The sequence below is a fragment of the Vanellus vanellus genome (assembly GCF_965231255.1).
Source record: "Vanellus vanellus genome assembly, chromosome: 3".
In the NCBI taxonomy this organism is placed as follows: Eukaryota; Metazoa; Chordata; class Aves; order Charadriiformes; family Charadriidae; genus Vanellus; species Vanellus vanellus.
This window is the reverse complement of record NC_138907.1, coordinates 21,992,545-22,018,290: the sequence shown is the minus strand read 5'-3', so window position 1 is coordinate 22,018,290 and position 25,746 is coordinate 21,992,545. Positions and strand designations below refer to the sequence as shown.

Here is a 25,746-nt window from a genome sequence, read left to right as displayed (position 1 = left end):
GTGCTTCAATTCAAGGTTGGTATTACAGCACTCCTGTCTTGTTTGCTGGGGTGACAGTCCTGAACTTCAGTTGGTAGTGCAAACACCTCTGGAAAGCATGGGACCTAAAAAGGAAGGGGTAGCAAAGAAAGTGCTAATACCGGATGGATACGGTTCTGGGGTAAACCTGAAGATATAGTTGCAATTGAGGCAATTTCAGCAGAAAAAAAATGCAAATCTTATGTAAACGAGAAGGAAGGACAATGGGGACTATGTCTCATCTTTCAATACCCACTGCTACGTTCTCATCAATGATACCATAGAATAACTGAGATTATTGTAATAATTGCCTCTCCATTACACAGTTTTTGTCTCCATTTGCTTCTTGCTGTCATAAACTGTTGCTGACAGGATGCTAATAAACACTTTCTTGAATGGTTGCAGCACATCTATCGTTCTACTAGACTGACTCATGAGTGAGGCCACTAGATGCTACCACAATACAAAAAAATAATTAAACAACCATGAAAAAATAACAGAGCAACTTGTAGCAATCCTCTATTTAGGGCAATAGAGATAGTATTGGTTTACTTTGTACATAAAATCAGAACTCAGTCTCATTTTTTCCTTTGGTTTGGTTTAGCCCACACGATGGCAATCTCTATCATTAACATATGGCGAGTTCTTCCTTCAAACACTGCCAGTTTAACATATGTTTTATCTGCGCAATACCAAAAATAAGACAAGAAAATCTACTTGGATTTCAATAAGTGTATGAAACAGTCAGGAATTTTCCTGACAAATAAAGAAAAGCCCGTAACACCACAAAAGTGAACCGTTCATACAGGCTTTAGTGCAATGCTCTGGTGAAGCACGCAGAGGAGAGGAAAGCCTCTACGGAAGCTGTGTAGCATCTACAGAAGCTGCACCACTCCTGCACCCATTTCACGTGCTCTGCTTAACCAAAGCCGTTCTTCTGCATTTGTAGCTGGATAATGACTACAGCTGGATAATGACCGAGCAGGTGTTCTGCTGCCATCTCAGCCTTCAGGTGAGGGTGAAAGAAGTGAGGAAGGGGAAAAAAAAGGCCAACTACACACAGCTGGATAAGTCAAAAGAACTGAAACGGAACTTTATTATTTTATTAAAAAGTATTCTACAATAATGGCTCAGAATACTACCACAATGTACGGGGACAAGGCAGTGCTCTGGGCTATGACTGTAGATTACTCTAGTATATATATATATTTGTAAGAGCTTAAGAAAGGCTGAAGCAGAGCAGTTCAACATTTCTTAAGCACATATTTCATAATTTTAACATTTTATAGATCTCTCATATAATAGCAGGATTTATCAAATGCAATGTAGTCACAGAAGTCTTGCATAAATACAAATATTGATACTTTACCTTGAATATTGTATGTGATATAAATTCTGCCTTACCTTTAAAAAAATCTCCAGATCATTACGTGACCTGGGAGTCTTTCCTTTTCTTTCTCTTTAAGAGCTTTTAAATATATATATATATATTTATATATATTTGCTATCATACATCAAAGTATATATGAATCCTATCATTTCTGTTATATTTTCTGCAGACATGGTCTGAAACAAAATCACCAACTACTATATCAAAAGCTTCCTGGTTATCATAGGAAAGCCAAAGAGGATCTTTCCTCTTCTTTTGCGTTTCAGTACTAGCCTTTTTTTAAACTCGTCAGGATTCTTCATAAACTAGAGGTCCACAGATCATTTAAAGCAGTCTTTATAAGCAAATGTACATACTTTGACATGCTTTTGTGACGCAGTTAGTATCAAAATCCAATAGCATTTCTTACAGAACCATATGACTTTCTGCGATGCAGATATACATTTCATTTCTAAAAAGCCACAGTTCTTTTTCTACATCTGCTCTTATCAAATCCCCAGGATTCATTCATAAAACTGCTGCTGTTCCAAATGCTGAGGCTGTTATCATCCCTGCTGTGGATTAAGATGTACACCCAATCTGATGACATCATCGCGTGGAAGATTGATAAGTAGGAAAATAGCCTCCCCAAATCCACAGATAGTCTTTTCTATCTCTAAATCCTCATGAGTCATGTCACCCAACAGTGCAATGTGACGAAGACACGTCTCTGTGCAAGCTAAGGGTCTTCTTCCATCAAAGGAATCTCTAGGGGAAAAAAAGAAATAGCATTGATTGCTGATTGTAACTTCCCTTTATACTTTTGCAGAGTATTATTATTAGCAGCTCTACAAAAAGAGAAATGGAGAGTGCAAAAATCTGAACAAGACATTGCCAATCCTAGACCCACTTACGCTCTAACACCTATATGAAAATTAACCTAATAAAACTACCCAGGTTTTCTAAAAGAAGTTAGGCCCACAAAAACCTAAATGCAAACATCCTTTCTACTACGTTAGTCACTGAATCAGCATTCAGAGTAGGGAGGGACTTTTATTGGTATTATCATAATTTCTCCCTCCTCCTTCTAGCTGTCCTCTTCCCCTCAGGTTACCATAAAAAGTTAGGCCCAACCCCATGAAGCAGGAAGGCTTCCTCCACCCAGAGCTTCACCCACACTAAATTTAGGAGACGGGGCTTCAGCTCTGCTACCAATAAATGACACAGAGATTGCTTTGCCTAGTGACTCTCAGTGAAGGTGGAGAGCAGGATCAGAGGCACTCCTTTTTAAATGTCTCCAAGGAAAGCTATCCAGTTTCCTTGACACACTGAGCAGCACACCATAGGGCTCGTTAGAACTCAATTAAATTATATCAATGCATGCTCATGTTCCATTTAAATGCAGACGATAATATATGGCAATCTCCCTTCTCGTACGCGGTCCTGTGGGTACCTTCCCCTTAAGCTATGACTCCCACGTCCATGGCTTAACGAGTATGCGCTTTAGACTGAACAGTTTGCTTCACACGCAGACATGATGAGCTTGTTAATAAAGGCTGCTAATTTTGGCTTAGTATGAAAACATGATTTGCTTTCTATTTCAAGGGGAAAAGCCTGTTCTTTGCTGTGACAGCCATGGCACGTGAGCGAGTTGTGAGTGTAGGAGTTGAGGAGCAGATGGACAAGCCAATACAGGCAAGATGACGGTTGGCTTCGCTGCTGTACACAGGCACCTGCTGACATCCCTGTTGATGAGACTGCTGTTACGGGGTCTGGACAGGAACCTTCTGGCCTGGGATTCAAATCCCTTGCACCACAGCTAGCAAGGACGTATCACAGATACGCTTTATGACCATGGAGTAGTATGGTTTAAAAAATGTCCAAATTAAGATGTGGACAAAAACATGGAGAAAGTAGGAACAGGTCAGCTGGGTTTATTCCTGCTCTGATGGCACAAACAAATGATGGTTCCTGTTTATGGACCCACCTATTGCACCTATGCAAGACTCACCATCTGCAATATCGATCCGCGGACTCGTGGACGCAGCCTCCCCGGCAGTGTTATGGGATACGTCAGTTCGATCTGAACCGGGAAGCGCTGCCGCTTGGCACGCCGGGGACGGGTACAAACTTTGGAGCAGTTCAGAGGAGCCCGACCTACTGTCACAGGTCTCAAACTCGCTAGGCAGCGTGTCTGTAATCCTGGGGCCGGGGTAAGCGGGAGGATTCTGATCTTCTGTCTGTAAAATATGCCCCTGGTCTGTGGCAGCTGAGTATCCAGGTGCCAGAGCATTCAAGCCGCTGCTTACAGCTTCGTCGTAGGAAGGCAGCATGACAGGAACGCCATCCACCACCACAAAGTCGGGGTCACCCATGGAGCCCTCCTGGTTGCCTCTACGTCAAACACAGACGAGTTATCACAGAGAGCAGGAGCGTGTCAGAAGCACCTCAGAGCAGCTGCTGAACTTAAGTAAACACAGCACTTTCTAGTCATGCAAAATGAAGCTACAGGGTCATTAACATTCACAGAAATGTCTGCTGCACAGGTTTGCAAATCTCTGTTCAGGTTGACAGTCTGGAATCTGTTACGATTGGAAATATGAAACCAGTAACGTGAAGCATGGTTTTGAGAAAGGAAGGAAAAGAGGTGCTTGGAAGAGATAAGGAGCACCATTTGCTGTGTTGTGCACAGTAGGTGTCATGGATATAAGATCACAGATGTAGTTCACCAGTCAAAAGTGTGTGAACCCCTGGAAAGATGTGTGCTAGAGCACAAACATTTTTACAGCCCATGTAAACAGGCACTGAGATGACCACTCCTGCACAGCAGAGCTTTGGTGGCCACATCTGTGGCCTCCTTCAGGTCTTACTTTCAAAGGATGAAGGCTTCCTTAACCAGTACTAAACTGGTTTCTTTTTTAAGCAAAACATTCCTATCAATTGGAAAGGTCTGCTCAACCCTATAGTATCTGTTTAGTAGTCATTAAATCACAGCAGAGTCCTAGCAGGAGGGAATTGGTCCCAGGTACCTTTAGGACATGAAAATGTCTAAAAAGGAGAGGACAGAAAGCCATTTCAATAAGCTACACAAGTACAAGCCATAAAGTTATCGGCAGTGCAAGCCATTACCCTAAAGATCTTCCTAGTTATGTATGCGTATGTATACTACTCCCCATACATTGTATATATGCACATATATATGTATATAAACTTACACGTTACTTATATAACCTGTATAATTTAATATGCGCGTTTCTTTAATATTAAAGATCACCACGTCCTTTCTGCTGCATATATTTACTGCTGTTCAGCTTTCTCATCTCTGTTTTCTGCATGCGGTAGAATAAAGGCACGAGAAAAAGCAAGCGCAGGAGAGGAGTCACACAGTGAAGGGCCGTAACAAACCGAGCAGACTGAGAACCAGAAACAAGTCTAAACCCAGATACAGGACTAGCTTTGCCTAAAACTCCACATGCCTGCCTTTGTTTTTCCGGTTGTAAGATAATAATAATACCCACCTACCTGTCTCATGAGGAGTGCTGTGAGAATCAATGACAAATGCTCACAGTTGCACAGTATTTTGTGGAAATAAAGGAAAATGTAGGAGATGTTTATGAATCATGGTGAAAATAATACTCATGAAGGGAAAGCAAACTTTTAATATCAATTTGTCCACAGAGAAAAAGAAAATCTTTCTTAAAACTTACATTACTAAGTCTATAGTAGTTAAAAAATTAATTCCCCCAGCACCTGAAAATGAGTATTTAAAAATATTGTCAGCTATTTTTACATGCAGAAGCAGCAATTCTCAGTAGTAGAGCTGTAATTACTCCCAAAGTGAGTCTGGCAAACTTTGCTTTTTATCTTAGTTGCAGAAAGGACTGCTGTGGGTTTCCAGGGGTGACCTTCCACACCGGTGGCTCAGAGACTTCTGCTCAGAGCAGAAGAAGAAGGTATCTGCAAGGCTCGTGTGCTGCTCCATCTCCTCAGTAAGGAGTGCTGAATGTAAAAACTGAATCAAGGTCCTCAGTCTTAAAAAAAAAAAAAAAACCAAGAAAAGAGTACAAACCTTGGAAGGAAATGTGTCTTAAATTTGGTCTGGAACATCCTGGCTAAAATAACCAGTAGCAGTACTAATAAAACGCTGGTAGCAGTAAATGCCACTATTTTCCATGTAGTCAGGAGGGTCTCCTGTGTATTTGGCCAGGTTTGTTCTGTAACAGAAAGGCAATACAAGAGTTGTGCTTGATTATTACTGTTGCTATTTGGTATTAATACTTCAACAATACTCACTTAGAAAAAGAGATCTCATATGTGTGTTGTATAAATACACATGACTCATAGAATCATAGAATGGTTTAGGTTGGAAAGGACCTTGAAGATGAACGAAATGCCCTATACAAAAAGCAACCTTAACAGTAAGCTGCCACAGGGGCTGGACCTTGCTTTTTCCCTTGGCTTTGTTTTATACATACAATCATTAATTTAGCTAATATGCATATAAAAGTATCCAGAAGATGTTCCAAAATACATTTGAGGAGCTAACTATTTAAATGGTTTAGCATCATTCAGGATCTTGGAAATAAAAATGTACTGTATTTAATAACATCTTAAAATCAATGTTCACCACTTAACCATGAAACAGATGAAGTCCTCCAGGCATTACAGACCTACAGATTTGCTCTAAAAAAAAGGGGCTATAAGAGGATAGGAGTAAAGCCACTGCTGCTCCCTTACCTGTTTTGACGCAGTACACTTGGTAGGAGGGGAACCACTCTCCGTACTGGCAGGTGATGTACTTGTAGTCGTTGGTGAGGGTGTAACCAGGATCACAGTAAAACTCCACCACTGTCCCGTGGTTGTAACGCTCGCAAGGCCGCGGGTGGCAGATGTAGTCTCCATGACTCACCATTGGAGGTAGTGGACAAACTTGGGCAAATGAACAAGGAGAAAAGGAGAAAGACGTTAACGCCAACAACTCACTGCTGGGTAGCGTCAGTGTGTCAGAATGCACAGGGCACACTTCAGGCTCCCTTTCAGGCTCCCTGCAGTTTGGGGTTTTAGCTCAGTGATACCAGACCGCTGCTGCTGGGTGACCAGGTGCCCATCGGCACCAGTGGATGGATGCTCACACCACCCGTGGGGCAACACGCGCCAGGCGGTCGCTTTTGGCTCTCACCGACACCAGCGAGCTCTGCTGTCAGCTGCTTGTTTAAAGGCCTGAGAGATGGGATCTGGGAAGCCTCCCATCCTCCAGGGGAAGGAGAGGGTGAGAGGAAGACAAAAGGGGACACCTACGCCTGTAAGATGGCTACACGGGGATGGAGGGAGACAGTCAAAATAAGGACAATCCCTCTCCTTATGACGCATCTCCAATTCAGCTGTAACATCCTATTTTTTGTTTCATCAAGATAATTAAATGGTTATATGCGCTAATTAAATTCCTAAATATTCACTTTTAAAAATATTTGCCATCAACTGTGCAGCAAGAGACGCGCAGCAATACTGTTTAATGCTTACAGTCTGTACCACTGTAATATCCTTAAGCTGGGCTCAGACTCTACCGGTGTTATTTGTGTTTGGTTATCTCTGAGCAGCCCTGCTGATCTCAGTGGGATTGCCGGTGGAGCGAGGTCCTATAAATCCAACAGAGGCTGAGCCTGTGTTAATTAAGTCCAGTGGTTTACATAAGGTTAGGTAAATAAGACAGAATTGCAATATAAACACGTGCGATTTTTATTGTAGACCCTGAAACGACATGAAATGTCCTCTCACGTGGCTGGGCAGATGGACGCAATGCAGAGCCGAGGGAGCACTCTCTAGGAAACAGCAGCGGGCAAGCAGCTCGCAAAGCAGTATTTTCATAAGAGAGGAAACTTTTCCACTGAGTAAGTGTTAGTTGATTACTATTTTCTTAAGTGCTCCTAACACAGAGGAAAAAAAACCCCTACAAAGTGTAATGATGTCTCAGATGGCTACACACTGACCCAAAAAGGGCTTAAATTACTGGCTGGCTGGCTTTATTTCCCTTCAGAGGCAGTAACTAACTGGCTCAGCGCCCCATCTACAGGCTGTTCCCTTCACTCCGTGCCTCCCTCACGCAGGCAAGACCTACTGCATTGATTTAAATAATGAAAATGCCATCTCTCGGAAGAAGAATCTTCCCAGAAATTACAATTCAGCTGCTTCTCTCTGTGAGTCTTGTTACATGAATAATGCATTTCATAAAAAAATACACAAGGTATTAAATGAATTTTCAAGAGAGGCTGATTACAATGTGCAGCAATGTCTGTGCCCCGTCCCCTGGAGACATGGTTTTGTTTGCATTTTCACTGGCAAGGCTTAATAATAACTTGAAATCAGAGCAAGTAATTCACATAAAAATTCACATCCTCAATACTCTGCATACTTTCCAAAGTCTCTGGGCCCATGAGCAAGAGGAATGCTTTACTGGGAAGACAACTCAAGATTGAAAACAATTTTCTTAAGACTAGGTCAAAGGTGTCAGACGGAAATAGTAGGAAAGCACCTTGTGTCCATATCAGGGATGATTCTTCTATTGAAAAGAAAACGATCAGTGAAAGCGATGATTCTGGCCTGCCATAAGGAAACCTGGTATATTTTTGTCATCTACGCTTAGAGCACGAGAACAAAGGAAGGAAGCAATTGAAGCTTCTTTGCAGCTGAGTTTTGTCAAGCTACGACGGGCTGCAAGGGACGTGTGGATGCCTGGTACCTTTCTAGCAACGAGCCAAGTAGAGCACATCTTGTCACAGAGAGCAACCGCTCAGAGAAACGAATTTCTCCTCTCCAGCAACGTACCTGCTGCCTCGTCCCTAACCTCTCAACGTCGTCCAGGGCCAGAGCGGACTGCTGAATAAAAAAAGCCTCAGCGCTGGTGTCCCAGCAATGCGGAACCGCTCCGGAATGACACGTTTCCAGGCAGATTAAAACCAATACACTGTGGGTACAACCCAGACACAGAGCTGTCAGTCTGTTACAAATGGGAGCGTATTTTATAAAACCTGAAAAAAGAGCGTCACTCTTCATGTTCCAGCGCTAAGAATGGGTGCCATCCCTTCCTCTGACACCCTCCGTATTTCAAGGGAAATGCTCACGTATTGATGCTGCCTGGGAACTTCTGCAAACGTTTCTTTAGTGCACCACAGGGTCATGAATTAGAATCAAATTTTAAGCAGTTGTACCTGCCAACAGCTCTTGCATTAAACACTCTTACAAACAGCACAGGCAACGGAGCTTGTTTGAAAGTGAGGGGGCTTAGATGAAATGAAACAGCGCTTCGTTCTTACGTCAGCTGGACTGTCAGAGCCAGGGGTTTTCACTCGCTTGGGGTATCCCTCACCACCTCCTGTGAACTTTATGTTCATCCAGTTTCAGGATCCCTCAACACTTGCACGGGCAAACTGGTCCCCATGTACAATCAGTAACGCTCAGGTTCGGAGCCTCTTTTTCCAAATCAAATCAAATTGAACGAAATACTTCACAAACAACCAAAAATTGAACTAAATTTGAGCTCCGGGCAGTTAGTCATGTGCCCAGTCCCTTTCTCAACTTGCTCCGTTCCCATGATCATCCTGGCCCAAGATCCCTTAAAGTCAGTGGCAGGACAGCCATGAAGCTGCCTCAGTTTTGCTCACAGAAAAGCAAGATTATGAAAGTCTGGAGCACTGCTGAACACTCTTAGCTCCTAAAGACAGAAGATTTTGATAGGGTCAGATCCCTTACTGTTGGTATTTACTCAGCATTATGCTGGACACCAGTGTAAGATACTGGTTACACTGATGAAAGGAACGTGCCAGATCAAATATGGATGAAAGCTCAGGTGGAAAACCTAAGGCCACTGAAGTTTTACAGGAAAGTTAAAATTCTAGCATTCCCAGTGATGAATCCTAATTGTGTTTGGAAATTACAGGCCATGGACTTCAGGAAAATGAAGCAAACTCACAGAATGAAAATAATCACAAACTGATTAAAATTAAATTATGCCTGACAAGTACATTTTCACTGTCAAAGCTGACAGCAGTATGAATGATAAATAATCATAGAGACAAGTAAATTCTACTTCAGGAAGTTCTCACAGCTTAAAAAAAGCCCTAGGTGCTGTTCTTAAACGTGACACCAAATCTTTACTACCAATAGTTTTCAGCATCTTAACTTCATAAGGCTTTTGAGACTTTAATGCGCCAATTACAACATCCAGCATGGATAATCCAGTCATATCTTCTGACGACCAGCATTAAAAGACCACATGTGTATGTCCTTCACTTTGGAGCTTGTCAGAGGGATGGACATAACTCAGGCAGTGTCTGCTGGTGGTTCTGCAGTATGCGATCCTGGATCTCTGGATGAGTCTCTATAGAGCAATTGGCCACAGACTGTAAGGGGACTTTTAGGAACTTTACAGCTCAGTGTTCTCAGCTGAAAAGCTGAGTCGTTCATCAAAAAGAAAAAACAAGTGTGTTTATATGGCAAACAAATCCCTTCCGAGATGCTCAAGACGCCTGTTACTCACAGAAGTCGAAGGGAGGAATCCCTGATTTGATTTGGTGGATGTCCCCGCTTGCTCTTAGGAGCAGCTGGAGCTGAGGGCTCTCCTTCCAGATAAGCTATAGGTTTCTCCTCTGACTGATTTTAATGAAAGATTCGTGCTTTCAGGAAGAGCTTAAAAGGTGAGGAGCCGAGCTCTGTGTTACAAACACTGTCAAATACCGGCTTGGAGCAGAGGACCTGTTTCACGTTAATAGAAGAGCTTTTTATGACAAAAGACAACAGAATATGTCCCACCTGCAGGTATGCCTGCTGGCAGCAACCCTCTTTTGTGAGCTGTCCCGAGGTGCCAAGACCCCAAGCTCAGCTTTATGGGGTCCCTGCAAGAGACAGCACAGCGAAAGGCAAAGGTGGGTTTGCCCCCCGCCGCCCCAGCATGCCTCCGTGGTGTGACAGCCGCATCCCTTGGACCAGGGTCCCTGCGAGGGTGACGCAGGCTGTGGGGCACTACTGGAAGAATAAATGGGGCACACCCAGTAATTTTTCCTACCCATTACAATCAAGAAGCTTTTAAAACTCTGCCCAGAGGATGCTGCAGTAATTCTGCACTGTTGGCACTGGAACTGTGGGAGGCAGGGAAGACTTTTTGGCATTAGCATATTCTCAATTAATATCGGTGGCACAGAATAAAGATGTCACGTCACTTTTTAAAAGCTACTGGTAGAGACATAACAGTGGAGTTACAGATATTTACAGTGCTCAAAACCTTCTTTTTAGTCAGTCAGTTCAACGGCTAGTCGGTTCAGTCTTTGGTCAAAGTAGGCGGGAGGGAAGTTATTCAGGTCTTGCCCAGCTCTTGTATGTGAGCCAAAAAATAAAAGCAAAAATGTCTTGCAACACAGGGCGCTTACTTAGAAAAAAGGGGTAGGAATAAGCAAGAAGCTTATATTCCACCTCTGATTTTTTGCATAGCATGTTTTTTTTTTTTTTTTTTTTGTTTTTTTTTTTCTCTAGCTACCAGTCTGCCTTTCAAGTAGGACATTAGTGGCTCGGTTAGCTGGGTTAGCAGAAAAACCCTGTGTGAGGCCAGCCATCTTCTGTTTGACACAGGGATGGACAGGGTTAGCAACATTTGCACCTAATCAAAAATAACGCTTCTTCCAAACACACTGTGAATGCCCTGCTCATTATGCAAAGAGTGAGAAAAGATTAAAATGATACTTCATGATGAGAAAGACAGGTAAAAACCTGCCAGCTCCGATGTGCAGGGAAAATGCTGGTGCATCTCGCTAGATAGTAATTAGAGAGGTGGACACACCGTCTGGCTTGTCCACAAACTGGAAGAGAATAAGAGCTTCTCCTGACCCTCACATGTCATTCTCATACATATCAGGACACTAATTAACACCAGAAATCTGGACACCTGTCACCTGACTACTGCATTCCAACCAATGTTTAATTCGAGCCATGATTTACTCCATGAGACCGCAGCAGTATACGTGCCAGCGGGTCTGACTCTTCCCATCTAGGGTGGCCTGTTCCCCACCTGAAGCTTTACCAGCTGGCTTCTGGGTCCTCAGTAAGGATCCTTTCCCATATACTGCCTTCATACAAACACATGCTTGGGTATGTAGGATCTGAAAATTCATTTTTTTACAGGAACATAGAAGATGAAGATTATGTTTCTTCCTTTTCCTGCTTCTTTATGAACACTGTGCTGATAAAACCTGGTTCGTTGGTGACTTCAGTGTCATCACCCTTCAGACCTTCCGAATAAAATAAATACTCAACCAAGAAGCCTTTCTCATGTATACCTCACTCAATTCCTATCCAGTTCACCTAACAGACCTGGCCATTACCACAGGTATCACCAGCACATGAATCGCACTTGCACTGCACAGTACAGAGCCCTAATTTCAAGCTCCTCGTCCTCTTACGTACACATAACAACACATTATAAGACAGTCAGTATGAAGGGGAGTGTAATGCCTATACCCTATATGCAGTTGATGGAACACCGGTATTAGCATCTTTCACAAAGAAAAATGTTTCTTAATAGTTATGAGTCTGTAAAAAACAACAAACAAAAAGAAAAAAAATTAGTGGTGTTAAAAAAAAAGTAACTGTTAGTTGTGGATTTTTAAATTGTAAAGACACTATGCTGTTTAGAGAATTTATCGATTTATTTGTTAGCCAAAAAGATCTCAGGACAAAAACTGGGAGACAAAAAACTGGTATTTCTAGTGCAATATCTAATAGGGAAATGCCTGGGGGAAGGAGTGGATGGCCAACAGGAAGAGGAGGAGGAGGCAAAGAAAATTACTTCTGCACTTTCAATATTATAAAAAGGATTTTTCTACTCTATAGTTAGATTTCAATTTATAGTAATGTAAAAAAGCAGGAGTATTTTAATTCTAAAACTGCAAAACAAAAATTGCCATTAAATTGTCCAGTATAGTATAGTACGATGGAAGAAAAACTGTTGGACTCAACCACTCCTATACAGCTGAGAGCTTAAAGAAATCAAGAGGTTTGTAAAAGGAAGGAAGTAGCAAGCCCAGTTGCTTTAAAAAATCCTTCTCAAAACGTCTCAGGCTTGAACAGCTGCTTAACGAGAATTTATTTCTAATGACGATCTTTGGAAATATAAGCAGAACGGGAAGCATTACTAGAGTAAGTTTTCATTTATCGTGAACATCAGCTTAACAATATCCTAATGATACATTCCGATAACAAATGCTACCGGCATTGTGAAGGGAGATCTAGTGTGTATTACAGCTGTACTGGAACAAGTGAGAAAAACTTCCAAGGCCATTGAATTTGCGTTTCGAAAGTGAAGACATGCTTTGTGGAACTTTTCTGATAACTCATTCCCACAGCAAAACAACAGCACCAATAGTAATACCAGAATAGAAAGTTTAGTGGAAGCAACTAGAGTGAGCACTAATATATAAAGTAACTCTTATTAAGACATGACTTAAAGTAATGAAGACAGAAGATGCTTATTTTGAACTCTGAAGTTGCCAGCAAATTTATTTCTTGAAAGCCTACAGAAAGAATTATTAAAAACATTGTATTCTTAGCCAATAATTTCCAAATCCTTTCCAATCTTAACCTTTCTCAATTACTCAATCTTCACAATGCCACTTACACGTTTTCTGCTCAAAAGACACCTAACAGTTAAGCAACTTCTCGACCATTCAGCAAGACAACGGTCAAGCAGCTCGGAATACACTTCCAGGTCTCATGGCTCCAAGCTCCTTGCTTGACTCCTAGACGATCACCCTGGGAAATCTGTACCAGCTACTACAACGAGGTAAGCCTTTCAATGGGCACACAGTGAGAAGCACTTTTCACCTTCTACGAAGTGTGAAATGAATTGAATAATTAAGTTTTTAATGAAAAGCTGCTTCTCTGGTCTAGCTTTGACAAACACCATCTTGCTGAAAATCACTACCCCTGACACCTGCTGTACGAGCCTAAATGAAACAGTATAAAACTAGTTTCAAGCCTATTTTAATAATAGTTTAACATTAGCTGATCCCTAAATGGAAACAGAAGGTGATTTACAATCACTTCTCATACACAGAGCTTCCTTGTTACCGGAGTTACAAATTATGGAGCCTGTTTTGCAGTTCCATCAGCTGAGCTCCTACAGGAGCACCACGCCAAATTCACAGTCATCCTCAACAATCCTGCCGTTCCCAGCACAGCAACCTATAACACACTGATCTTAATGCCAAAGTCTTTAGTTTCAACTGCATTTCACAATGGATATGGGATGAAACACACCCTGCAATCTTTCTCCAATAAATTATAAGTTTAAAAGTGAGATTTTTGTTTAAACTACAAAAAAATGATGACAAGTTTGCAGCAATAGAGAGCTAGGAGTTCTTTTAGCAAGAGACCCATAATTATCTTTAAGGAAATATTTACGCTCATTGTTCACGCGGGAGTGCTTGGAGCAGCTGGTCTCATTTACGGCAGATCATTTTCGCTTTCTTCATCACTTGCTTCTAGTCTTGTTTCTTCCTTTTCTCATGAGTGGTTGACTTTATGATCAGTAATGGTCTTTTTAGGACTTTGAGAAGCAGGTGCTGGGGACTGCATGGGCATCTAACAGAAAGGAATCAGAGAGCTTCAAAATAATTCAAGGCTTGGGTATTTGACAGGCGTCACAGGATAACCCCAGACCTGGAAAAGGTCAAAGTGCTTAGAAGTAGAATGGAGGTGGAGGAGGGAGAGAGAGCTGTTGGGAAGCTGGCTAAGAAAACCAGACAGATCAAAGCACCCAACAGGGATGTCTGAAGAAGCCAGTGCTCGCTGTGAGCTGGACACATCAATGTTTTTATGTTATTTTAATCCCTCTTTCTTTAATGGCTTTTTCCTCTTTGTTTATAAGCAAAAATCCCTTGAGCCTGCGTGGTGTCACCTACACCAGTCATTAGGGATTGACGGAGAGAAGGAATGCTGGAATACACAAGCTGTGTTCCAGGGCTTAGCTGAAGGCTGAGGAAATCAAGCTATACCTCCTGGGAGAAGGAAAAGCACAAAGTCCTGTTCCCAACAGAGTGCTACTAGGGAAAAAAAAAGGGGGTGGAGGAAAACCAGCAGGTGATCTTAGCACTGTAATACCACAAACCAGCTTACAAGACTAGGAAGGCATGGAAGATTATCGGTTTCTGTTATCTATGTTTAGTTATCAAGTGCCTGCCTACGCTGATTGGTGAAACTGCCACCCTTTAAATATTGGTTTTTTATCTCAGGAAGTGAACAAACCCACGCAGCGGGTAGACTTCCTAACGCATAGAGTCTGCAGCTACAGTTCACTCCATTTGTGGAAGATGTTCTGTGATTGCACTGTGTAGCCAAATTTAATGAACGTGTCCATAAAGCACAGAGATATTTGCTTTCAAGGTAGACAATGTAGTATGCTTTTCCTTTCTGAGGTGCCCTGCCAGATACAGTTAAAGACTAATAGTATAAAACAGCCCTCAGGGAGAAATTTTGTCTGGTTTCCCCCAACTAATACTCAGCATATTTAAAGCACTGTGAATAAAACACTACATGCATCTGGCAGCTAACGTGGAACTTCAGGGCACAAATTATGGCTCCATAAAAAAGTTGGGATGTCTGGCTGATTCTGGAAATGCTAAGGAGTTTCTGAAAGGTACGCAGGTGATAGAGCGGGTGTAAAACAATGATTTACTGTGACAGTCCTGTGCATCAAACAGAAAGAGAAGACATAAAAGAAACAGATCACAAGTTGTTCTGTTGCTTCCTTGAAAAACTATGAACAGTGGAGAAGGCATCTATTGCAATCACAGCCAAGATCAAGGAAGATCTCTGCAATGCAAAAAAGGAGCAGCCACTTAGAAATATCATGGTATTTATCTTCTTCAAACAATGTCTTCAACTGGGAGACTGTTCTCTAAGCCCCCCATCCCTCACAATGAGAGCTGTAAAAAGTCCACTTTTGTGTATCATTCTGTCTGGTCTTCTTTCTGTTTCACTTTGCAATACACCCGCTGGAGTTAAGAGGCTGGGGGATTATTAAGCATGTATGTCCACAGAAGAACACGATTTGTCTGCCTAGTATTTCAGGTGACTGTGCTCTTTCTGAATTCAGTTCTTTTCCATGCTTCTTCAGCTGTGGGTGAAGGCGTACGGATGAATTTCAGCATTCTCCAGCAGCACAAAAATCCAGTTATTCCAAGTCACTATAAGCAGCTCCTTAAAGTGTTCGACTCCCGCTTTCACGCAGGGCAGCCGGATGCGTATCATTTCTGCACTGCTGGGTGACGAACGAATCAACTTTTTCTTTTTTAAAAGAAAACCATCCTTTTAAACTTCTTCACGACACTTGCTTTCTACAACTCAGTCACCCCCAGGGTGAAAGACAACCAGCCTATTTCATCCTTTGGCCATCAGACTAAAGGTGTCACCAACGTAAAGGTGTTGCCCAAGTAAAGATGCTTACAAATATTGTTGGCTGCTGCTATTTGAGCATTTACTGCTGGTTGTCGCTCCCGAGTTGCAAGAAGTATTGCTGTAGGCAGTGAATATATTCTGAAAAGCCATTCTAGTCAGAGCTATTAAAAACAAGGCTATCAATGCGTCTTATGTTAACATTAACTCAGTTAACTTGGATGACCTCTTTGGCAGTTGAGCAATATTTCATTTATTCTCCCTCCTGCCTGCAAGCTGAGTAGGCGTAAACATAGAACAGAATCCTGGTATCTACCTCTCTTAATTTATTAATACCACAGTGTTTCACAACTTGCTTGTATTGCTGCCCTCTGCTCCCTCTACAGGGTTTTTATCTGCTGGAGATCTGCTGCATCGACATTACCTTCCCTGAGGATACGCATCGGTCTGTCACGTTGGAATTTATCTAAAGCCTTCTCAATGTCAACAAAGAAACACAGAGACAAATCCATTCATACTAATGTACAATATCTCAGGCTTCAGATCGCTCCTGAACATAAACTGATTACAGGCTGACTTGTACCTTTTTTCTCAGGGTATCACTGCATGTTCCATCAAGAATTTAAAATATTTTAAGGGCATAGTTTATCAAACGTACAGCTTGGTGCCAATCACTCTTCATGGCATGAGCAATTGTTATATGAGAATGAAGATTTTTGAAGCTTTCCTTTGAAGTATCCTGTGTGTAATTGGTCAGAAAGTTTAAGCTGCTTTGTTTCGAAGTATTAAGCTGCTATGGCTACGGCTACGGAATCCTGGGCTGCATAGGGAAGAGTGTGGCCAGTAGGTCGAAGGAGGTCATTCTCCCCCTCTACTCTGCACTGGTGAGGCCACAACTGGAGTACTGTGTCCAGTTTTGGGCTCCCCAGTTCAAGAGGGACAGGGAACTGCTGGAGCAAGTCCAGCGAAGGGCAACTAAGATGATTAAGGGACTGGAGCACCTCCCTTATGAGGAAAGGCTAAGAGAGCTGGGACTCTTTAGCCTGGAGAAGAGAAGGCTGAGGGGAGACCTTATTAATACTTACAAGCACCTAAAGGGTGGGTTGAAGGAGGACGGAGCCTGGCTCTTTTCAATAGTTCCCAGTAACAGGACGAAGGGTAATGGGCACAAGTTAGAACACAGGAAGTTCCGTTCAAATACACGGAAACACGTCTTTACGGTGAGGGTGACAGAGCACTGGCACAGGCTGCCCAGGGAGGTTGTGGAGTCCCCTTCTCTGGAGATTTTCAAGACCCGCCTGGATGCAGTCCTGAGTAATGTGCTCTGGGCAATCCTGCTTTGGCAGGGGAGTTGGACTAGATGATCTCTAGAGGTCCCTTCCAACTCTGAAAACTCCATGATTCTGTGATTCACCTGCAATATCACCCTTCTCCAGAGCTCTTTCATGCTCCTTACTTTCTAGATTCCATGTCAGAATTGAGACCCTCTCTATGAGTGTCTGTCCTCAGCTTTATGAAACAGAATCGTTTTAAAGCTCTGTCCTGTATTCTTGCTTGTCTTTCTAGAATATTTATTTTATTTGTAGCATACTTCGCTGGTTTTAATTATCATATGACTAACCCCCTTTTATTCTTCAGAAATTTCCTGCTGCTCCAGGTAGGGGGCTTTTGGGGTCCCTTGCACTTCTTCTGGCTTGTGCAATTTTCTTAATTCCTTCCTCCTACTATCTTTCTCTCATAGTTTTTAGGATCCCTTCTGTAATCAGTTGTTAGTTTAGTCTTGCATCTTTTTGCCTCCCCTCACAATGAGGTGGTTTTATATACCAGAGTTCTGAAATGCCTTCTATGTATTTCCTCTCTTCTAGTCATTAACTCTTGCCTTTGAAGTCTGTTCCTTGCGTTTGTTCCATTTTAATTTCGAATCTACCTACAAATATTTGAAATATTTTCTATTTAACATTCTTTCAAGCTTAACTTCAGCTACAGAATATGTTGATCCTAGCATGTAGAATGAAGTTTTGATATTGCGATAGATCTGTTTTCCTGCTTTTGTGTTTAGCTGGGATGATGCTGAAACCACAGACATTCCAGATAACAGGATCATGTCTGTTGTTGCAAATTCAATCAACCTTTTTTTCCTTTCAGCCTCAACTACAAAGCCAGGAATTCCCAATTACACTATCCATACAACTGCTTTATGTTCTAGCATTAGCACTAAGATTAAATTCTCCCAGCCTTTCCTCTCTTTGCGTGCTTTCCCCCCTGTTCTATATAAGCACCATGCCTTACATCTTCTTGGAAGTCTTCCAAAGGGCATAAAAGATTAAAATACAGAGTCCAGATGGCCAGGTGTGTAATCATATGCTGATCACGTTCCCAGACTTTTCGGTTTTGGGTTGTTTTTTTTTTTTTTAAATTTCTCCAAATCCTGTGTAATGTCTTTATTCACCTTAAGGTACTGCATGCTAAACATTTCCTAATTCTATACGTTTCATTTCACAGAGTTCCATACCGGTATGATTTCTAGTGTTTGTTCTCCTCCGATGTTTTTGGAAGCCATCTGTTTTTACAATTAATGTTTATACTCTGTGTGGGAATCTTCAGTTTAAGAGTTTTTCCACCCACCTTTTGCATATCTGATTTAACAGAAGGCAATCACTAACTTAAATTAATTTCTACAGATGGATGATTAACCCCAAATTGGTACTTTAAAAAACATATAAATAAATAACATTTTCCTAGATTTTCATATATCCTTGGAAGTGTCTAGTGAGTTTCAGTACAAAAGAAAGTTTAAAAAACTTCTACATAATTATGGAATTTCACTAGAAAACAAAAAGAATATTAAGAAAGTTAAAGATGTACATCGAGGACTTCAAAAGAAAATTCAGTGTTAAGATGCTTGCTCTTATCCTCTAAATGACTGTAAAATTTTGCAGCACTGGTAAAACATCACCATTTCCTCTACCATCATTCTCAGACACAGCTGAACCATTTCAACTGAAGCTTCCCAAATGATTCAGCTTGAGGCAGACACTCAAAACCCAATCTGAACGTTTTAAATTTGGCAAAGGTACAAGCATTTAAGAAGAGGATCTCATACCAGTAAATACTTGGCAATCTCAGCTAGAGGCATCCCTATTTGCCTCAGCTATAACAACTTCCCCGATCGGACGCGAACAGCTGTTTCTGAGAAGCCGCTGCACAACTCTGCAGCGTTGGCTGCACTTCAGTACCAGGTAACTCAGGTTTTAGGCACTGCTGTGACTAAAGCAACAGGGATTTTAATTACCAGAAAAATCTTCTTCCCCATCAGCAAAAATTAGTCTCTCGCCAGAGCTCGCGGAAGCTCTGCGTTTGGCAATATCGAGGACAAGACTGGACTTGAGCATTAGAAATCATGCTGTAGGATGGGAGCTGAGTGGTCCCCAGTGTAACTATTTATTTAAATGGAGCTACAGACCCTTCATTCAGAATTTATTTGGCCTAGCAAAGAGGGAAAAATTCACGAGATGATTGACATATAGCATTTGTGTGATTACACACACATTTAAGAAATTTCTTCTGCGAAGGCTTCAAGAACATACATCAAAATGAGAAAGCTGTAAGCAGCGTTGCTTACAGCAGGATAAAAGCTCTAAAATGGCTTACTACGGCTTCCTAACAACCCTTTGCTTTTAATCATTACCGTATTAAAATACCGAGCAGGAAATGCTCAGAATAAATTTTTTTTAATTGATCGTGGAAATAAATAAATGGAATTAATTTGTTATTTGCCCATTTCCTCTGTGAAAAATACTGCTTGGCGATGTTGTACCTCACACGCAAAAGGAATGCTGAAAAATGAGCTTGACATCGGTATGCAAGGTGCAGAATAAAAAATATGCAGGGAGGGAGTTTTGTCCGCTAATTGAGAGTAGTGGATTGTAACAAGATTCCCGGAGACTGGCACGCCTTGCATAAATCACTTGAGTAAACACTTTCAAATGAGGGCATCTCAAGTTGCTTTCCCCTTTATCTGGATTAAATTTTGAAGTTCGCTGCGTACCAAGTGAAGCATCCCCGCAACAGAGTTCACAAGGGGTGTTGTCAGGGGTGACCTTTTGGTGATGCTGCTCTCTCTTCTGCCCGACGAGAAGCAAGGATAGCCCCAAAGCTGAGGAGAACCTGCTCTTGCAAGCATTGCGCTCTACACTTCGCTCTCCTGTGGTTCGCTCAACACATGCACAGATGGGACGCCAACATGAAATCACCATGGAAAGTTTTAACATTTAAAGGGAGTAATAAGAAAGCGATTAAAGGGGAGGCTGGCTCTAAATCAAAACTCAGGAGGCTCCCAGATGGCTTTGACCCAGCATCTGGCACTCACTGACTCCTCCATCACGGATCATCATAGTTGACTGGGGATGATAACTTTCGACATGTTATTTAAAATGTAGAACTGTCAGGGCAGCAGTTCTTATCTCACGTTTTAAATTATCAAGAAAAAAGAGCCTCTCCATGACTTTATAATACAAGCAATAAACAATGAGCACATGAGTTTTCTTGGGTATTTTGATAGCAGCTGGAATGCTCACCTGGGTTAAATGAGGGTAAGACACAACTTTTTCTGCTTCATACACTTGAGTTTCTGTATTTTAATGCTCTTCTCTTCCTAACTGGAGAATTGTCATTTTTATCAAAACATTTATACTGTTGGATTAAGCCTAACAGGGCCCTTCTGATTTTTTAATGTATTTTCCATGCTATAAACAACAACAAACAAACCTTCCAAAATGGCTTACATAGAGCTGATTTGGGATTAATCTTTTATGGTGTGCTAAATAATAAATAATAGAAAAAAATCATTCTGTTGTGTCATGCCAAAATTGCACAGGCATTTTTGAATTTAGAAACATGAATTGTCAAAAATAAGGATCATTTTACTACTTTTGTGCAGTGTGTCACTTTGTTAATGCTGTTGGCAATTTTTTGCACTTCCAGAATGCTTAGCATTTAGCTCAGTAACATAAGCATCACATATGAATTCCTATAATTGCTTTCAGCTAAATTCTACATATAGATTTCTTCCTCACAGGCTTGAAAGAGAGCGAAAATGTAGCCCTTTTAGGGGAATGAAATGCAGAGGATGTATTTGGATTCTGGTGACTTCCTGGAATGTTTCATTCAAGACGCAGCATGAAGATGGAGGAAGGTAGTTCGCAAGGTTTTGACAGCGTATGGAGCAATCCATTCGGTATCTTTGTTTTAAATGTATGGGATGCAAATATAAATCCACTACAATATCCTCCATTCCAGCACTGCAGCTATAGTCACAGATTATTCCTTTCGGCTCGCTAAGGTTTACCTCTGTCTCACACCGAGTGACCATAGTTTTTATGTTCCTACTCAATAAATTAGCTCGGTCGCTTTGGTTGCAAATCCTTCTTTAAGGTTAACTCCTACGAGAGACAACAAACATTCAAGCGTGCAGCATCATGTAGCACTGAATAATGTCTGCAGCTGGCACAGGCCAAGCTAAGAGTTTCTGAGGAGCATTTTTTAGTTCATCATGGAAATTGATGCGTATCTATAGGAACTCTGACCATCTGCACATGAATGTGAATTCCATAACTTCCTCGGTATCTTTATTAGAAAAGCTGCAAAGAATTTTCATTTTAAGGGCAAAGCAATAATTGTTAAGAGCTTCCTCTCTTGCACTTCGGACACCGAGAGAGCAAACATTAGTTAACGGTGCGGTGACCCAATAGGTTGCACGTAACGAAACCCAGATACGCTCTGTGTGGCCTGCGGAAACATTACATATAGCATAACCTGAGTTAAAATCATATAGAACATGCTGATTTTGCAAAATCGAAAGAAAAACAATAAGACATTTACCTTCCACATCAAGGCACCTAGGTGGGCTATCTGACCAGATAAGGTTATACATGCACTCAAGGAACTCTGCCCCTTCTAGTTTATATCCAGGAAAGCATTGATAATACACCACTGTTCCTACGGGGAAGGAGGACTCGAACTCAGATATGTTAATGTAACTATGAGGAAGAACCAATGGCCTCAGGCAACCTGCAAATTAAGAAGAGGGAGGTATCTTTTATTACAAGGTGCTTATCTCAGTCATCTTAACACATCTTGGTTATAATTCCTAAATTGAAGAGTGTGATATTTTCCATCTCCTCTGCTATGAATGGCATGCCTCTGTAATCTCCCTCAGATACATATGTCTCATTATCCTGTTTCAAAGCCTTTCATTGTTTAGCCCACACGCTTTGCTAGCGTGGGATTCACTCTCAGCAAATCCAGGAAAGGTTTACTGAAAATGACAGCATTTTGTTTCACAAACATTCACTGGTTTAGCAGATGGCAATTTCTTTTCGAGGTAGAATCTTTAATAAATAAAGATTGTCATTTATATAAACCATGAGTTTTATTCCTCCTCTTAAAACTGACAGGCGTGTAACCCATCTTTAATATTAAAACTGCTCCTGTGACGAAGTGCACACAACTGTAAAAGATTTGCAGACAGAATTAATGATTTTGAAACTCCGGTCTGAGAAAGTCTAAAGGGACGCGACTTCCTATGAGCAGTCCCACGATAAACACTGAGTGAGGGCTCAGATTATGTTATCAAAAAGTTAAGGTACCTGTTATCACTAGAAATTGTAAATGTACTCAGAGACCACGTTCTACTTCTGGAATTACTTCTGAGGGATTTGTATCATGGATAGTACTGAGCTGTGACAGTTAAATGGTCACCAACCGTATTTGGTGCAAGAAAGAGCAGTGAATTTAATAGACGACATGACTTTCTAACATGTCATTCACGGACGCTCAGAGCCTGATTTGAGCTGGTATTTAGATAAGAGCTGGTACTAGAGAAAAAAAGTAATTCCTCATGGCCTTACAAATGACCCTCTGGGTAACACTTAATACTGTTGATTTTTTAATTTGCAATAATGTGGAGGAAAGATGATTAGTAATCAGGGAATGAAAAATAGTATTATGAAGTCATGAGACTAACAGGAGCTGCATTATGGCAATCCATAAATGGGTCTCTTGGCCCTACTAGGAATTTGTGAAGGATGTTCATAGGACTCTCATAATTTTAAGCCTGAGGGGGAAGCTAAAAGCTGCCTGAGAACTTCTTTAGGATGCTGGCATCTAAAAAAATAAAAAAAAAAGTCTCGGCAGCACTTCAAGTGGTTATTTCCTTGCAGCGGTCATTTGAGGGACAGGGTCAAAAGCAGAAGCAAACAACAGAAAAAGCCTGAAAGCTTTTTACAGCACGCTGTACTACCAGAGCAATGGTTTTGATAGCTGTTTTACTAGCTGGTTATCTCCCTGCTCAATTAAAGCTTCAGGCATCCTGCCTACAGGCTACTGCTCGTGCCCTTCATCAAGCATTCCCCACACATAACACACTGGTTCCTGCAAACTGAGCAGCCCACTGAGCAGGACGATATAAGCAGCTTCCAGTGGGACAGAAAGAAAGAGCGCAGACCGCCTGAGCAAGACCAAGCTTACTCTTCTCTGAACTGTATCAGGGAAAATTTTGTCTTGCTAGCTTAGAATTTTAATGCTCATTGGGTTCCTTGTAATGCAGGACAGAGATTTACTTGAATCTGTATGAGCCAAGTGTTTGTGAAAATCCCTAGGTCTCCAAACACCTCAAGCTGCTTGAAAACTTAATTTTGACGGTTTTTTGCTAAGTAATTCACATCGTTTCCAGATCAGTAATTATCATTATTATCTCGTGACAAAAATAGTTTGAAGTTGGATTCTTATACGCTCTACAATCCTTTCCCACTGCTCTGCCAGAAAAAAAGGCATCTTAGTGTCATGAGACTCCCCTGCCTGTTGTAATCAAAGGGCCATAGAAATGTAGCTGACAGCCTACCTAGTGCAAGTAGGCAAGTGCCTTTGGTATGATCAGTGCCTGACATAGCAAAAAGAAAAATTGGGAGACAATTTTGGAACAGGTTTATAGAATTTGGCAAAATATGGCAGATACTTGAATCTGAATTGCCTATTCTCTACCTGTCTGGTAGTTACAGCACTTGGCTCTTGTGCAATTGATTTCTTAACTTTTATTAGCACTGCTTTTATTTTGAAAAGTAGTTAATATCGAATATTGAGGAGCAGCAGTCGATTGTGTTTCATGGTATAAATACAGCAACGGAAGAAAGTAACAAGCCAAGGGCTACTTGGGGTGCTTTTTCTTCCACAGGTAATCCTGACTTTCACAAAATTTCCGCCTGGATCTTTGGCAAATACAGCACCTGCAAATTTATCTTTTGAGTATTCATCTCACCTAACTGCAAGATTTTTAATCTACCTTAATTAGATGTGAGCTGCACCCACTCTCAAAAATGGGCTGTATACGTCACACAGCCACACACGATGCAATAGCTGATAAGATACCCCAAAACGAGTGCCCACTTTTCTATGTTTTTGTGAAAACTCCCCTTTTCTGTTACCCCATTCAGATACAATGTGTGCATCTAAAATGCAAAGCTAGCCCTGTAATGTGCCTAAATTTCTACAAGTCTGTGCCATAGTCTAAGACAAGACAAGACCTTGGGGGAGAGTTTGATGTGCCCCAAATGGAGGGTCTTCGCTGCGGAGACCCATTCAAACTAAGCTCCTGTAACTTTCGACTCTGGCACCCACAGATCTCATCACTTTACAGCAGAAATGCCAAGCCCCGACTTTTGTGTCTCACCCTGCCACTGTCACCCCCGAGAAGTGTCCCAGCTCCCCTACCTGCCTGCCCCGGCTCTGCAAATTGATGTGACGGTGTCATTAATTGCCCACAGAGAACAGTCAGCTTTAGGAGACGACAGGCGGGTTTGAGGAAAGTTAATGCTAACCCAGTCTTCCCCTTAGCACAGACAGTTACAACCTTTCCATGCTGTTCAGCTGGTCAAGTTTCCTACCAAAACGTGAACAGGTTAAAACCAAGTCAGTGGTACCAACACACGTGTGTCAGAAATGCAAAGGTAACAGCAGCCCAGCGTTATTTAACTCCTATCCACTGAAGCTGGCTTACCCCCAGCCGTTTCTCGCAGTCTAAGCGAAGCTGGGATCTCATGCTACTCATACTACTAGTGCTGCTGCTAACGGCTTTTCTGGCCAAAAAAATCATTCCTGCGCGCACCCTGAATTTTCAGGCAACGCCTTTGGGTTTAACAGACTATGAACATGATCAACCGCTCCACTGAAAACTCCGATAGAAGAACAGGTTCCAGCTGCATCCCTCCTCTGCCCCTGCCTGCTGCACAAGGCAAAGAAAGGTAAATCGCAGTTAGAAGCTTAAGTCTTTCCAGAAATTTATGGGTGCCAAAATGTCAGTTGCCCATCAGATTTTTTGCTGAACTTCTGGCTGATTTAACCTTGATTATATTTTTTTAAATGCAATGTATCTGTGTCAGATTTGAGACTAGCAAACAAAAAGCAGTATTTCAAGTATGGGTATGTTCAGAAAGTGGCACGTTCTTTCCTGCAGTGAGCAACAAAAAAAAAAACACCTTAGCAGCAGCACTACTCAAATACTGTACAGTGGAGCTTATCAGATGACTGACATCCTTACAACTGTAGAAAAAAATACTGGCAAACTATCACAAGGTGCATGATCTATAAAACAGGATGTGCTGGTGTACTAAACCTTGACAAATGGGCAGATTATCCCATGTTCCATCGTCTTGACATACTGAAACCATGTTGTCTAAGTCAGGATAACGGATCTGGAATCCTTCATGACAGCTGATTATTAACTTATCGCCAGTCCTGTATGTCTTGTTATGAATCTCTGCATCTTCAACATGTGGAACAAGGCAATCTGTGACTTCATGAAAAAAAAAAAATAGTAACTTAATTAAAAAAACATGGCTAGCTATTCAATAATCAAGCTCTTAAGCAAA

At 41.6% G+C, this 25,746-nt stretch overlaps 1 protein-coding gene across 1 annotated transcript in view; it reads right to left on the bottom strand.

Moving 5' to 3' along the window:
- Positions 1-1,892: 1,892 nt before the first annotated feature.
- SUSD4 (sushi domain containing 4) overlaps positions 1,893-25,746 on the bottom strand; it is a gene marked incomplete at its 5' end in the record, with an annotated part of 74,544 nt that continues 50,690 nt past the window's right edge. Inside the window, 6 exons of the mRNA XM_082481470.1 lie at positions 1,893-2,155; positions 3,399-3,781; positions 5,457-5,601; positions 6,125-6,316; positions 21,704-21,892; positions 25,491-25,670. Coding sequence (XP_082337596.1) covers positions 2,127-2,155; positions 3,399-3,781; positions 5,457-5,601; positions 6,125-6,316; positions 21,704-21,892; positions 25,491-25,670 — 1,118 coding nt within the window. The 3' untranslated portion in view covers positions 1,893-2,126. The remainder of the gene's footprint in view (positions 2,156-3,398; positions 3,782-5,456; positions 5,602-6,124; positions 6,317-21,703; positions 21,893-25,490; positions 25,671-25,746) is intronic.